At 38.8% G+C, this 16,091-nt stretch overlaps 1 protein-coding gene across 1 annotated transcript; it reads right to left on the reverse strand.

Moving 5' to 3' along the window:
- Window positions 1-464: 464 nt before the first annotated feature.
- On the reverse strand, window positions 465-15,812 carry rps6ka4 (ribosomal protein S6 kinase, polypeptide 4). Its single transcript, XM_038707428.1, is given in 19 exon segments — window positions 465-2,772; window positions 2,869-3,032; window positions 4,145-4,304; window positions 4,385-4,488; window positions 4,491-4,575; window positions 5,625-5,795; window positions 5,952-6,045; window positions 6,192-6,325; window positions 6,975-7,100; window positions 7,347-7,508; window positions 7,605-7,755; window positions 9,718-9,821; window positions 10,240-10,320; window positions 10,452-10,559; window positions 11,488-11,603; window positions 11,810-11,960; window positions 12,375-12,442; window positions 12,914-12,985; window positions 14,838-15,812. Coding segments are annotated over 19 exon segments (2,355 nt in total). The 5' UTR covers window positions 14,926-15,812; the 3' UTR covers window positions 465-2,556.
- Window positions 15,813-16,091: the final 279 nt, after the last annotated feature.

Consider the following 16,091-nt stretch of genomic DNA (forward strand, 5'->3'; position numbering starts at 1 on the left):
TTGATGGTTTATTGTATTAAAAGAAAAAAATGCTTTTTACCAGGCAAGGATAAAAATATACTTTTCTTCATTGCATTTAGTCTGTAATGGTAAAATAAATGTTAATTTCAATAGATTTATATTCCTTAGAGTCTGACCTTTCAAAGGAGACCAGAATTATGCATCTAGGAGTTATTCCTGATTAATATTAGGTATGTTATTTTAGGTGTTTTTCCTGGAAAAAGGTGGCAGTTACCAACAGGTTTTAAAGCATAGGGACGCTTTATAGGTATAGGTATACTTTGGAATGGCTTTTGTCAAAAGGAATAGTTGTCATACCTCCTGTATAATTTGTTTGCGTTCAGTAACAATAATTCAGAGTCTCAGCCTCAGTATTAATGGATCTCAGTGTAGTTGGTGCCAAGTCTGACAATGCTCGAACTACTGAGTTAGTAATTGTAACACAAAAACAAAACAAACAAGCATTTGTTTAAAAGTAATGTTTATTTTGCACCAACCAAAAAAAATCTTGGTGCAAAAGATACCTTCCCATTTACGACATCAGTGACAGTGCATCTCAGTAAAATAGTAATGCTCAAAAAAAGAAAGAAAAACATCATTTGCTAGAAGAAAAGATTTATCAACACCAATAAAAGCACAGTTTAAGTAAAAACTCCAATGTTCCAACACAAACAACCAGTTATCTTTAAACTGACAAGGGCGGCAACAACAACAAGAAAATAATACAGTAACTTAATAATGCTTCATCTGGTGGAGAAATACCAGTACAACCAACCTCCCAGTACACTCATGCCCTCACACAGCCACGCATGCACCCACACACGCAGTTCTGGTACACAACAGGAGCCAATTTAATAATCAATCCCATTACCACAGCATTAAAATCAATTATATGTAATAAATATCAGTAAAAGCACCTTTAAAGCTGAAATGTGTTTAATTGATCAACTGACTGTGCAACAAGTAAAAAAAAAACAACATAAAAAAAAAAATGTATAATTCCATCAGGAGACTAATTTACCATAAAAACAGTTGTGGAAATTTAAATCATTACATACATTGGTTTTTTTTTGTTTGTTTGTTTTAAATCATGGATGAGTATATACACAACAGATCTCACAGGATGGTCAATCCATAACCATATTAAAGTCATTATTAAGTGTTGCATTCTGTAAAATAATTTTCATTCCAAAGCCATAAATTGTTTAAAACTACATCTGTAAAAAGACATGTCTGGGCCTGAACCTCAGCCCAGGTGACAACCAGCTGAGATAATAGGAACAATATTTCAACGTATGAAATCAGATTGTGTTTGTAATAGCCACATATGGCTTGGATCTTAAAGGGCAATAGAAAACTAATACCCTTTTAAAATTCGCAAGCCCAAAGTGGTACACAAAAAAAATCACCAAAATAGATTTTGCTCCAGTCTACGTGCAAACACTCAAGCTGCACGTGGTAGCATAAAAACATTCTGGGTGACGTTTCCTTAGTGAGTCCAAGATACCAAAACATAGAAAAGCTTCTTACAGTTCACCATCACAACAGATTAGCATGCTAGAGATTTTCAGAGCGCCACAATAATGCAAGTAATTTACAGCAATGGTAAGAAACATCTTCGATCAAGACGCGCACTCTGTGTTGTGTTCAATGGGATCTGTAGACTTGGTAGTGTGTAGAGTAATCAGTGCCCTTAGGACTGACACATAAAACAGCACACATCCAATGGAGAAGATATCTACTACAGCATTGTTCATCAGCTGCAATCTCAAAGCATTTCTGCACTCAGTACTTCCAGCAATTAGCTCTTCTTGCCCATTTGATTTTACATTCTCTCCAAATAGTGCAAACAGATAGATTTCTGTCAACCTAAATGCAAAACATTTCATGTCATCTTTAAAGAGCAGAGTCCCTACATTTGGCACAGCACTTACGGCCAAACCTTTGCTGTTTTTTCATCATTGTAAGTGTGGCAAAGTTAAAAATAACTCCGTACAATGAAAGGATTAATCCTGCTAATTCCTGGAAGGACTAATCACCCATTATGTGCAAATATGTGTGTATTCTCAACGGCTCAATCGATATATCCACTGCTTTGCTGTATATATATGGCTTCTGCTCATTTATGGCTCCTTTTTCCCTTTATCCCTATATAGCCAGGCACTGATTCTTACCCACAGCGAAAGTAGGTAAATGTCTCATTTTCATCTTTAAGTGTGTCATATCACCACATTATGGTGCGCAAATACTGATTAAGTATAATTTCTTCTCAAGGCCACAGATTTCTGTACATCTTAAAGATGCCAATCTAGACCTCTACCATCCTCTTTTCCATCCACTCAAGGAAAATAAGTGTTTGGTTTGAGGAGAATACGGCATGATGAATGAAGCTGCTTTCGGGTTAAAAGTGGAATTCTTAAAACTAACTTAAACCAGTCTTTTGGTTTGTATGTTTTTTTGGAATTGGGTGACCCTATCACCAGAAGACGACATGGTGTCGCCAGTATGAGCACATATTACTTCATTTTCCTGCTGTCTTCTCCCCTGCCATTCAGGCTAGCTCTGCTTTGGGGTCACAGTTTGCTTTGGCTGTGCTTTGGATGCTGCTGCAGAGGCAGAGGAGGAGGAAGTAGAAGAGGAGGAGGAGGAAGAGGATGAACTCCATCGGGTCTCTACACCTGTACTTGTCATCTTCAGCTTTCGCCGTTTTGCAAGGGGAGCGTTGTCGACACTTTTCAGAAAGAAGCCCTCTCTCTTACCACGGTTGAAAGCCTGATGAGAGAGGAAAATGACCAGAGAAAAAGTAAGATGCATGCACCTAACATCTATCATAAGAGCCTTGAGACAGTAAGTATGCAATGCTATTACCTTGTAAGTGGCATTGACATAGGTACGGACAGTAGGCCCACTAGACTCTAGCACATCTGGAGTGCACAAAGGAGTGGTGGACATTGATGCTCCGCCCTGCAGCCAGCTGTTCTCTTTCAGATCGGAGAGTTTCAGACGACTCTCTGGATCCACTGTCAGTAGGCCTTAAGTCATAGCGAGAGGGGTTAAAACAGACAAAAACACACAGAGATGAGAGAACAAGATATAAGGGATCAGGCGCTGAGCTGATGGCTCACTGCAGAAGGAGTTAGTACCTCTAGTGGCCCTTATATGGTGGGCACTTCTTTCACACTCCTGTTACGAAAAAATGAGGAGAAGAAATACAGCAAACAAGCTGTGAGCTGCTTTCACACCTGCGATTGGGTCAATTTGGTGCAGACCAGGGGGAAAACATTATACATAGTTGCATTTCAACCAAGAGGAGTAAAGTAAAGTTACACAGACTGACAGGTAACTCGTTGATTGGACAGTTTTGGCATCCTGCATCATCAGCACATCATCAGGACCCCCATGGGGAAATCAAATGCCAGTGACTGAAGTTTATGCAGCACTTTAATGCTTCTGATGTGTATATTTATGTTCTTCGGTGTCACAAAGACCTCACGAAGAAATAACTGATTACATGCATTAATACCGCATGTCATGAATAATAGCGCAGAGACAGGACGAAGAGGAGGTGTCTTGACCAGTAATGATTCAGGGCTTATTACTGTGGGATCGCTGTCACACACTTTGTCAGTTCATTAAGTCTATTAAAAAGTACACGTAGTACAAGCACAGCATTTTTAACAGCTTTTGACCTATTAATCAGGAAAAATACATGCATACACGCTGACATGCATACATGGTTACCAAATGATTTGCATACATATATACATAGCTTATACAGATCAATTATGAGATCGCTTCATGAATAGATTTCACAAATCTGCAATAATAAATAAACCTGTGGTTGGTTCATTTGTTTTCACATCACAAGCGACTTGCACTAGAGTCGGCAGTCTCGCTGCGGTGGTTTTGTCCACACCAGAGTTTGATTGACAGCTTTTACATCTGCACAAACTAACTGCACTAACCTGGCAAATGCACCAGTCTTCCTTTTTTGCCACAATCAAGACACACAAGCAAACTTTATTCAAAATATTCAACAATTCTCTGACTGCTAAATGACAACTCCTAAAAACACTGGGCACTCCCTAAACCATCTCCCATCACATTCCCCAACAGGTCAGTAAAAACTCACTATATCACATACCTTTAACAAGCTCTTTGGCATCCTCTGATACGCCCTTCCAGGCCTCCCCTTCCAATGAGAAATCGCCCTCTTTTATCTTTTGCATGATGTCAGCGGCATGTAATGAGGTCATCCCACGCTGCTCACTCTGAAATGGCACCTGGCCTGACAGCATGGTGTACTGATGAAAATGCACATAGAGAGTCATAAGTACTTCAGTTAGCCTTACTGATGAGACAGAATGGTTTTAGGTAAAATTACCAGAATGACTCCAAGACTCCAGAGGTCACAGGCTTTGTCGTATCCCGCACTCTCAAAAAGTTCAGGTGCAGCATACTGCAGCGTGAAGCAGGGAGTCTGCAGGGGGCGCTGCCTGCAGGGCACAGGCGGGCAAATCCAAAATCTATTACTTTCAGCACCGAGTCCTCGCCTTCATCTGAAAACAGCACGTTCTGTAAGGTAAACAAATAAAACCCATGATCATCCTCTCTTATTTCATAGCTCCATTTTCCTGACAGAGCAAAGACTACTAAATACTACTAGTACTACTACTACTAAATAATACAAGTTGGCATGTTCCTAACCTTGCTGTGCGTGTGGCATTTTGTGACCTTTGAAGAACATGTGGTGCAAAGGGGGGAGTAGAGGGCAAACAGATGGGAGTTTCATTCAAATGAAGCACCATAAAAAGAGGTATTTCCATATCACTCATCTGACCATGATACATAATTGGGGGATTCTGTCAAAAAGCACAATCTCAGTACTTAAGAATAAGGTGCAGAAATTGTGGAATAATGTAGATAAATACTCTCCAACAAGTAAATGCATTTAGATTGGCAATCAAAAATAAAAGTTTATGCATTACAACAGGCATCTCAGTAAAACATTATGCAGAACTAAAAGTGAATGGGTAAGTCTTACCACTATCTGTCATTCACAGCTGCCATACACTATATGAAAGCCTTCTCCTTCAGTTAATTAAATCCAACAGTCATCTGAAGACAGTCGGATATGTGTGAAAAAATCTGCAGCCTTCATTTTGAAAAGAGTTGCACTGCAGCACAGAAGCATTATGCACTGTTGTCCACTGTGTTTGTCTTGATAATGTCATGTAGGATAATGCTGTAAAATAACCACACTAACATCTCCACATATGAAACTGGTCAGTTATAACGCTGTATTCAGCCAGTTAATATGAGACATCCAAGATGCGCACAGAACACATGCAGTTCACAGTGATAAAATACTGATAATTCAAATTTCACTGTTGTTTGGGCCAATAATTACACATGCCAAGGCTTCCTTTCTAACTTCTCTGGCAATTTCTAATTACTGAAATATATTTTAAACTTTAATATGATTTGATACAGTAGAATTATGGCTGTAATAACGTTGAACAGGTGTTTTCATATGAACAGGATCACATATTACTAGTCGTCTTGTATGTTTGTTTTTTTTAAGAGAGACCAGGAGTGAATCAAGTCATCAAAGCTAAGCCCACCTCTGGTTTGAGGTCTCTGTGCACGACTCCGGCCTCGTGCATGAAGCTGACAGCTGAGACCAGGCTCTGTAACAGCTGACTGGCCTCTGCCTCGCCAAAGAGTTTCTTCCTCTTGATCCTTTCCAGCAGCTCCCCACCTCGCAGTAGCTCCATCACTAAATATGTGTGGTACTGACAGAGAGGACGGTGTGCAAAGAGAAGAGTTTATGCCATGATTTGGTTGTTCCACACTGCTCAATATGTACATCCCTTAAAGTACATACAGTATATTCACTATTTGTTGTGTTAATGTTACGCCACTAATTGTACATGTTTCCTCCACTGTACCTGATCAGTATAGACTTCATGCAGTTTGACAATGTTTGGGTGAGCCTCACATTGCCTCAAAGCAGCAATCTCCCTCTGGGTGTTTGCCTCCATTCTAACACAAAATAATCATTCAGTGATCAACAAGGACATTCTGAGACTCCTATCATCAGATGGTACTGTGAAACTGTAAAGCATAGTTAGGCACACAAACTCAAAGCTTTTACTTAGACGTTGTTGTAGCATCACATCTCTACTCACCTGCGGCTGACGATCTTGACAGCGTATTCGTGGTCAGTTTGCTTGTGTCTGCATTTCCTGCACACAGAGAAACTACCCTCACCTAGGGGCGGCCCAAGAAGACACAGCTCATAGTGCTGAAAAAACTGGGATTCCTGAAGAAAAAAAAAAAGGGACATATGAGTCACATTGAGCTGTTAAGGGATATTCTTTATCATCTATCAGTGTATACATACATATATAACGAGTTGTGATACACATGCTGTTAAATAACTAATACAAAGACATGACTAGGACAGATTTCTCTGATTTCTGCATTTTTTGGGAATACCAGCTAAAAACAATGCAGCTTTACAGCATGCAGTCTAATGTGGAAAAACATCAACTGGACAAGCTGACCTATTTCCTATTCCTAAACAGATACTATAATACTGTATAATGCTATCAGAACAAAGTTTCCTGATAATTGTGATATTTCTTCAATATTGCCAAGCCCTTGATAAAATATGACAGAACATGCAGTGAGGTAAGGTGAGCTAACTTTGGTTAATAAACTAGGCTAAATGAACTAGTTTGTCTTCCTTCCTCTGTCCTAATTAACTAACGCTGCAGAGCCTTTTTTAGATGCTTTGTACATCTGTCTAGATTACAGAGTGGCTTCCAATGAAGACATGTTGGTTTTGCAAAACTGCCTCTCTACCATAAAGTAAAGAACAACGAGAACAACAACTAATGCCCAGATCACTTTAAACCTTAACCAGAAATTACTTTGTAAACCAAGGTCGGCTGGTTCAAGATCCGTACCTCTAACATTGCACTGCGCTGGACAGAGGCTGAACCTGGTCGATCAGCACGGACCTGGGATTCCACAAAGTCTCCCATGACTGCATTTTTATTAAACAGGATGGAGGGAGCAATAAAGGAGTAACCCTAAAACAAGAGAGAAGTAATGTTAGGTGGTGTGGTACGAGAGAGAAACGCATAACTGTATTAATAGAAAATTAATCTTGTACCATAATCTTATTTAATATTAGGCTAAATATTAAATTTGTCAGAATGTTATTATTTTCAGATGGTGGTTATAGGTATTTTATTTTGGAAGTCCAGCTTTTTTTTTTTTTTTTTTTTTTTTTTTTTTTTTTTTAAAAGGGGCAGGGTTGAGGCAGCAAGACTAACCTGAAACAGGCGGTCAGTGCTTGGAGGTGTGCTCGCTGGAGAGTAGACGGGATCCATCCCAGTGAACTCCTCAGCAAAGTTCCCTACGTCAAGTTCATTCTTCAGCTCTGGCTTGAATGGACTTGCCACTTTCTTCTGTGCTAGGTCAGCCCAATTCAGTCCCTGTAAGGAAACAAAAAGCAGATGGGAAGAGTTATGGCTGAAGAGGTGATGGGGAAAAGACATTTGTGAGTGACTGGTATTTGAGTTAAGTAGGACCTTGAAGAAGGAATGTGCTTTGATGTCTTCAGCCCCTCGAGGTCCAGAACCCAGCCTCTTGTGCGGATCTTTCACCAACAACTTCCTCAGCAGGTCCTGAGCAGTGGGTCCAATCATAGAGGGGAACGGAGGATCACAGCGCAAAATACGTCTGACAGAGGAGGGGTGAAAAAAAAAAAAAGCCCATTTCGTTAACATAGTAACCTCATCCGATACTGCAGCCCTATTCAATTGGTGGCCCACACGCCACATCCAGCCCCGAAGCAACCTCCATGTGGCCCCGCACATAATCTAATATATATGACAACAAAATTAAACTACGTGTATAGTGAATGGAAGTAGCTAAAGAGTGAGCTATATCGTTTCCTTCTCATCTTTCTTGAGTTTCACATGTGCTGTACCGATCACCACCAATCAAGGCTCAACTAACCGACCTGCAGCCTCTCCGCTCCTCTGTGTGTCTGTAGAGCGCCTCCACACACACACACACACACACACACACCAAAGTCAGCCAGCTGATTAGTGGACATTACAGACGTTGACTGCAACTACGCTTGTTAAGTAGGCTACGTGGGTAATAAAAACTTTGCGAGTAAAAAGCCAATACTTTACCAACACACCTGTTTAGCATAAATCCACAAAACGCAATGTTTTAATCTGCTCAGTCTCTCATTCACTATAGGTGTGTTTTTGTTTTACACAGGCACAGCGCTAGTTTGGCTAAGCTTATTGTTAAAAATAAGCTAAAGTGAAAGCTGTCTGTCTTTTGTAACTGTTCAGCTTAGTTTGCCAGTACATTAAAATATAGCACATTACAAACTCAGCTCGTGGCTGAGACCAACCAGCCCGTCTCTCAACCAGCAGCAGCAGAGGAGGACAGAAGGGACCGAGTTGATTCTTTCTAAACTTCACTCAGTATGTTGTTGTCAGGAATATGATTTATTTTACTGACATGTTAGATTTGTTTCCAGTGAGATATTAGTGACTTTGCTGTTGTAAATCCTGTTGCTGCTCTAGAAACAACATTTAGTTTAAAAAAAAAATTAGATTATTTTTTCAAATAATATATGCGGTTATTTAGTAATAAACAGGACTGATAAGAGCATCAAGATAAACTGAACCAATAAGGATTACCAATACAAGTGACAAAAAATCTTAATGATACCCATCCCAACTCATGAGAAAATGTCCGGCCCATCTCAGTGTCCTGGATTTAAAATCCAACCCAATAGAATTTGTAATTGAATAGCCCTGAGATACTGTATGACAAAATCCTAGAGCAGCTTTAAGATTTCCACTAGGGTTGGGTCAATGTAAAAGTTATCAAACCGGTTTGAAATGATGCCAAATACAGGAGCAGACACACCAAATTTTACCACTAGGTGTTGCGCGTGACTCCTGATTAACATAATGAGAGCCCATGAATGATGAATTTTCTACAACACATTCCTGCAAATGTTTTAACAATAAAAGTCTTGTTAAGAAATAAAATGTTTCTGTACATTGAAGGCTTTCAATTTGAAATGGATACAAAAGTGTCGAGTTTGCTTTAACAACGTAATGCAGTTATTTTAACAGGGCAAACAGGGCTTCAATCTGCTACGATACTGACCGGATTGACAAGCTATAGCTGGCTAGCTCCCTCGCTAACAAAGCAAAGAAATGTGATAAGCATGAGTGACATGATGGTTTTAAGGGACAGAGTTATTTTAGAATTAAAGTAATAAGGAGAAATGATGCGGTCAATGTTTATTAACTTTCCAGCAATTTTATAGCTAGTTAGCAACTTTGAGTGAAGACACCGCTTGACTCCGCACCACTGTCATTGTAATGTGTCTGTATTTAATGCTGTACTTTGCTACTGTGTTTTTGAGTCACTGTCTCCTGTGATGACTTTTATTACGGGTTGACATCGCTGAGAGCTGCTTTTTCTCTCTTTTTTTATTGGGCAGAAAGTCTCATAATGACAAATGCCGGTTCATTTAGTTCACATAAAATCAATAAACCAGACCTCCAACACAATTGCTGAGATAACTTTTATGACTTGAGAATATGGAAGGTTGGTTTAAGGTCTGAACACATGTTTAATGGAGATAAAGTCAGCTTCACTCACTTTGACACCTCACTCTGGGAGTTCCTCTCTCCCTCCAAGGTAAAAGGAGATGCTCCCGTTAGAAGCTCAAACATGAGGATCCCAAGGCTCCACCAATCTACAGACTGAAGGAGAAGACACTTCAAAGAAGGTGAACAAAATATGACAAGATAAGGCCCCCATTGTGTATTAAGTTAGTGGACTGTGGGTTGTCTGTCTTGATACTGACCAAAAATGTCAATCTTATCTTTGATCTGGCGTATAGCACATCATCCCATACAGTGTTCAAAGTGGATTTTATTTATAGACACATGCTCTGCAAAGGCCCCAGTTACCCAAAGTCATGAGACATCCATTTAGTCTTTAACTGCAATTTAATTATCAACAGCTAAATGTTCAAGTCACAGTGGATCTCAGAAACATCTGAATGTAAAAAATGGATAATATGAACAATTACTATACATGTGTGAGCACTTAAAATCTTTACCAAAATGAAATGAATACTAAACATCTGTACTTCCTGTGTTACTGTCATATATTTACCTTGCCATGCCCGGCTTTCCCCCTGATGATTTCAGGGGCCATGTACTCAATGGTGCCACAGAAAGAGTAAGTTCTTTCCTTCTGTAATGAGGAGAAGGGGAAAATAAAGTATAACCGTTAATTGAGATAACAGATAACACACATTGCACATATCACTGTCGACATGCACACACACACTCCTATGTTTAGATTTTGGTATCGTGTTTACATACCTCTTCTTCCAGAAACTCCTTGCTGAGCCCAAAATCAGTCAATACCACATGGCCTTCACTGTCAAGAAGAATGTTTTCCAATTTGATGTCTCGGTACACAATCCCAAGCTGGACAAAAACGCAGTGAAAACTTACAAGTTACATTCACAGAAAACGCAGTTCATTTGTGAGCAGAGATGGCATGCATTACACACAGAAGATCGTAATAAAGACTTTTATGAGCAAAGAAGACAAACATTACCTATTATCTACTGGTAATTTTCAGTAATCGCAGCATTTTCAAAACCCCATTCAGTAGTTCTATTCTTCTAAAGTTCTGATCCTTAAATCTGTCTGCCCAAACTGAAGCACAACCATTAATTGCAACAATACCTCAATACAAATGACAATATAAGTCACCAAGATGGCTTTATTTGATGCTATCCAAAGGAACAACTCATAGAAATCAACATTATGGTTTTCAGCCAATTTGGATTCTTAGTGCAATTGGTGATTTTCAAGAATCTACCGTCTCAAAAAAAAAAAAAATTTAAATGCTACACTGTGAATCTAGTTTAACCTGCCAAAGGCCACAAACTACTGCTAATTAATAAAAACATCCAGAATGTACTCATAAAACAACCTTGAAAATGCACTCTTTCCATACAGTGGTTTGTGCACATCCTTTTAAAAGACACATATATATTTTAATGCCACAGTTGCTTCTCTGGTATTAGAGTGTTTCAGGCAGTAAAGTAAGAGTCCAGAGGGGACTTCCTGCCCAACCTAATGACTAGTTAGTGACTATCTGGTGAAAAAAGTCAATCATTTATTCAACCAAAAAGTTGCTGGTGATTTGGGGGATAATATTGCTCTGTGTCTGCTATATTAGTGTAATTAGGCAACTGCTTACGAACACATCAGTCATAACAATATACAAGGTGATCAGTTGGTGCAGTGTCTCTATAAGACTGCTCTGTCTTTCTTCTGCCTCTCAGTATCTGAAAATCAATAAATGTAGCTTTTAAGGTATATAGCTGGAAGGAGGGACGCCCACCTTGTGCAGGTGCTCCAGAGCCAGGATTATTTCCCCAATATAAATCCGCACTGCCTCCTCAGGAAAGTGATCCCGCTGGTACAAATGAGTGAACATCTCCCCGCCACTCACATAATCTGTACTCACACACACAGACAAATACACAGGCAGCATGAATACACATGATACGGAAATTACACTAACACATATTATGCACAAAATGCCAACAAACTGTACAGTAATAGACAGAAAACGTAAAGAGAACATCTATTCAGCCCTTCAAAAAAGAAGAGAGAGGAGTTACGCAGAGTCACGTGTTTGGTTATAGTGTCCAGTTACTCACCGAGGATGAGGTGCAGTTTGCTCTGCGTCTGAAAGGCATAGTGGAGTGTGACCAGGAAGGGGGACTGGCGGATGTGCTCCAGCACCTGCCTCTCAGTGCGAGTATGTTCTGTTGTCTTTGCCTTTTGAACAATAGCTGCTTTCTTTAACACCTAGGGTAGTAATCACAATAAACTGAACTTAAATTTTGACTAATGATTTTAGTCAAAATTTGGGTGTTAAGTCAACACCTGGAAAATCTAGACATCCTGTATAGAATTCATTTTAAAGGCCAGACAAAGTAAAACAGCTAAAAAAGTACCAAATATTATCTGCCTGAGAAAATTCACTTCACTTTCAGTATATAGCAACTCAACTTTCACTTTGTGGCATCTCGTCATGTGCTGTGCAAGCATTATAAATTTATGTGGAATAAAAGAAAAATCAGTGAATTATTCAAAAAACACTTAAGAAGGTTTCCCATCTTGAATTTAAAACATAGCATAACATAAGTGATTTATTGTTTTATCTATGAAACTGTTTTGTGATCACATTTAGTAACAATATTGTTAGAGTAAGAGTCTCACCTTCATAGCATAAAGCTGGCCTGCATCGTGACCAGTGTTCTTCCTGACCAAAAACACTTTCCCATAAGCTAGACAAAGACAAACAAATTGTTCATCCATTTGATCAAATTATTTCTAGTACGCAAGTGAAACTGAACTGCAATATACGCAAAAACATTACTGCACACCAAAATTAATCCGGTGTTGTTTTGTTGACAGAGCCAGCCTCTCAGATCTCTCAAAAGTATTCATTATTCATAAGATCTAATAACAGAGACATCTAACAGCATATGGTCTTACTCTTAACATTCAGACACTACTCATGCCGTTTTGATGGTTTGCAACTTCCAAATCAGGATATAAATGTAAAAAAATTATTTACCACTGCATTTAGGTCCTCAGAGACCCTTTCTCTTACAAGCTATGAAAATTAATTATATACATTTTGCCCTTAAGATATTTAACCATGACAGGAAAATATATGTGTCAACAGGTTTTTCTTCAGGTTTAACAACTGTATCTGTATTTCATATACTTCGTGCTTCACAAAAGACACTTACCTCCAGTGCCCAAGACTTTGAGCAGCTCAAAGTTCTCCATGCCGACCCTCTCGGTGTGACCTGTGAGGTTAGCTAGCGGCAGAAAGAAAATGCCACAATTAGAACATACAGTAGAATATGTTCAATTTCTGTGCCCTGCAAACACAAACATTTGTTTTTTTAAAAGACTAGGTGGCCACATTTTAAAAATACTAGTTACTAATATTAGTATCTCTTAAATATGCTGAAAGAGCTATCGAACTTTTATCAGACGATGATGAACTGTAAGTTAGACTTTCAGCAGTGAAAAGCATTCATTTATACTATTATATATTCAGTTATCTATCAATATTCAATATTTAGCTGATAGTTTATTACAACTTCAGAGAATGCTGCCTACTGAACTGCTCTCAATAGATTAAAAGGTTGTTGAACTTCAATCAATATACCCTAATCAATGACAAAGTAACACCAATTTTTCCTGTAACTTCTGCTGATGAAAAACATGCACAGACAACACAGAGTATGGCATGACCAGATGAGCAACTAACCTGAAATGTGCAACTTACTGAAGAAGGATATCGCAACTGCTTTATGTGGTTCTGTGTGGATTTTCTATGTAGATGTACAGACACTACTCAAAAAATGAAGGGAACACTTTAATCACACATCAGAGCTCGATGAAAGAAAGTTTAAAATCTTTACTGTATATTGTATTATTCGTTGAGAACAAAATGATGTGACAACGGTCAGGGGAAACCAAAATTATCAACCGACTAAGGGCTGGATTCAAAATCACACCAAAAATTATGTAAAACAAGTGAAATCACAGGCAAACCTAACTTGCATGACTTTCATCACAGCAACTCATAATGCCACTCAGTAGTGTGTATGTCCCCCACATGCCTGTATGCACTCCCAGCTATGTCTGGGCATGCTCCTGAATAGACGATGGATGGTGTCCAAGGTGCCATCCTTACAAAACACAATTTCACTCTAGAACTTGTTATATTGTGACAATAAACCTACCTACCTACCTACATGCATGGGCAGCAGGTACCGCTTGAGGCTACCAGTAGTGAATGGACACTAGCAAAACACAAAACTAGCCAACAGTCAGTCAGGAAAGCTAAGGAGAGAGCAACTGTTTGTGGCCACCACCTGGAAAACCATTTTCTTGCTTTTGCCTCTCCAGTGCACCTGTTGTCACTTTTCTTTGCACCAAAGCAAGAGACACTGATTCCCAATTGCTTATGCTTCATAACTGGAGAGATTGATACCACTTAAGTTTAATTGATTTTATGTTATACTGTGATGATTAAGTGTTCCCTTTAATTTCAAAGCAGTGTACATTATATTATAGGATACAGTGTCCATAAACATACTATAAGGTAACAATAGGTCTTCTTCACCTTGGTCCTGAGTCCAAAGTGATCCAAATTAATTAAGCGTAAACACAGCAACAAACTGACACAAACAGAGTCAAGAGTCCTTTCTGAAGGCAGTGCACCTATTTACTGTTAACATGCTCCTCAGGTTTGACAAAGCTTGGCACACAAACTAGCTGAATTTTGACTGAATAAAATGGTTCATTTTGGTGTTGTGTTTCATTGCACCGCATCATCACAAAGAGAAGTGTTGCTAACATTTTCTATTTACATATGGAGAAGCAAGCGTAGCAGGGAACTGTTAGAAACACCTTACAACATAATGCAATTCAATATAATATTACCATAAACTGTAGCCTTATCACTTTTGGTCATTTTTAACTCTGCAGAATTGAAACCAACACCTGTCTGTCAAAGCTCCAACAATTAAAAATGTACGTTTCACAAATGTTGTATTAATTAAATGATGGAATTAATTAAAGTGTGAAGGAGAGTCTATTTATCATTTAATGCAGTTTACATAACTTGCTTTATTTCAGACGGTGTACTTGACTTACCATTGGTGATTTGATGCTTTACGGTACAGGCCTTTTCATTCGTTATGGCATCGGAGTCATCACTACTATCAGATGCGTTCCCAGGCATAATTTCAAGAAAGGTAAACTAAACCCTATACAGACTGTTTAAGATGAACTGGATAGTCAACTGTTTTAATATTTACAAGATGTTACACTTCACGTTCAGCAATTACGAAAATCTATTGTAACGTTAGCTGCATTATGAAGAACACAAGGATTATCGAAATGACCGGACAGCTGTGTTTTGTAGACAATAGTGCTGCACTAACGTTAATCCCCGTGCGTTTGACATCCTGGTGTTTCGCATTACTTATCTCCTGTGATTGGCCGAAATTAATCATAAAACACAGAAATGTAGCTATTCAGATTACAGGTTACTATGTGCTATTGGTTTTATTTACTACTAGCTATGAGAAAGATCCCCAGTAACGTTACTGATTTCGAGTTTTGCTAGTTGCAATGAAGTTTAAGTGGCTAACGTTAGCATTAGCTGCTTAACAGTAGTCATTATTAATAGCTAACGTTACTAAGTAATAACATTAACGCTAGTTTCACATAAACGACTGATGAAAATAACGCGTTATAAGTGAATGCGTTACGTTAATCGCCTACACCGTTAGCTAGCATAATTGCTACAATAACAAGCCATGTTACCTAGCTAGCTGGGATGGTAGAATTGCTGCTGTTGCCCGTCAAAGTTTGTACGTTAGCGAAGTGTTTAGTTAGCTAACGTTAACGTTATGTTATCTGGTCTTTTCAGATATCGGCTATCAGACCATGCTGGAAAGGCCAATTTGGGAAGTTCTTTATCTTCTTTTTCGCTATATTAATAATTCGCCCATTCTAAAAAATTCTCTCTTGACTTTATATTTATATTTTTTGTCAGCTGCTAGCTAACTGCTAACACCAGGATGCTTTCGACACAACCTGGGCGACGGTCAGTCACGTGAACTCTCGATGTGGGCGGAGCGACGGAGCTCGAGACCTCAATGAGAACCGGGAAGATTATATACTGATTCAATAATGGCAGTTGCTGTATTTTTTGGGAGAGATAAATAGGTGTACATTTTGTCTTACACTTGCATTGCTTTGATTTTGTTATAGGCCTTTGTGATGCTAAACATACATTCAACTCTGACATACCTCATGTTTACCCTATAGAGGGAGATTATTTCCAATTTATATACTAACATCTATTAACATTTGGCCTATAATATTTACATGTATGAGGAA

This window comes from Micropterus salmoides, unplaced genomic scaffold (genome assembly GCF_014851395.1).
Source record: "Micropterus salmoides isolate LMB-PRFRI ecotype aquatic unplaced genomic scaffold, ASM1485139v1 Ms_hic_scaffold_9, whole genome shotgun sequence".
In the NCBI taxonomy this organism is placed as follows: domain Eukaryota; kingdom Metazoa; phylum Chordata; class Actinopteri; order Centrarchiformes; family Centrarchidae; genus Micropterus; species Micropterus salmoides.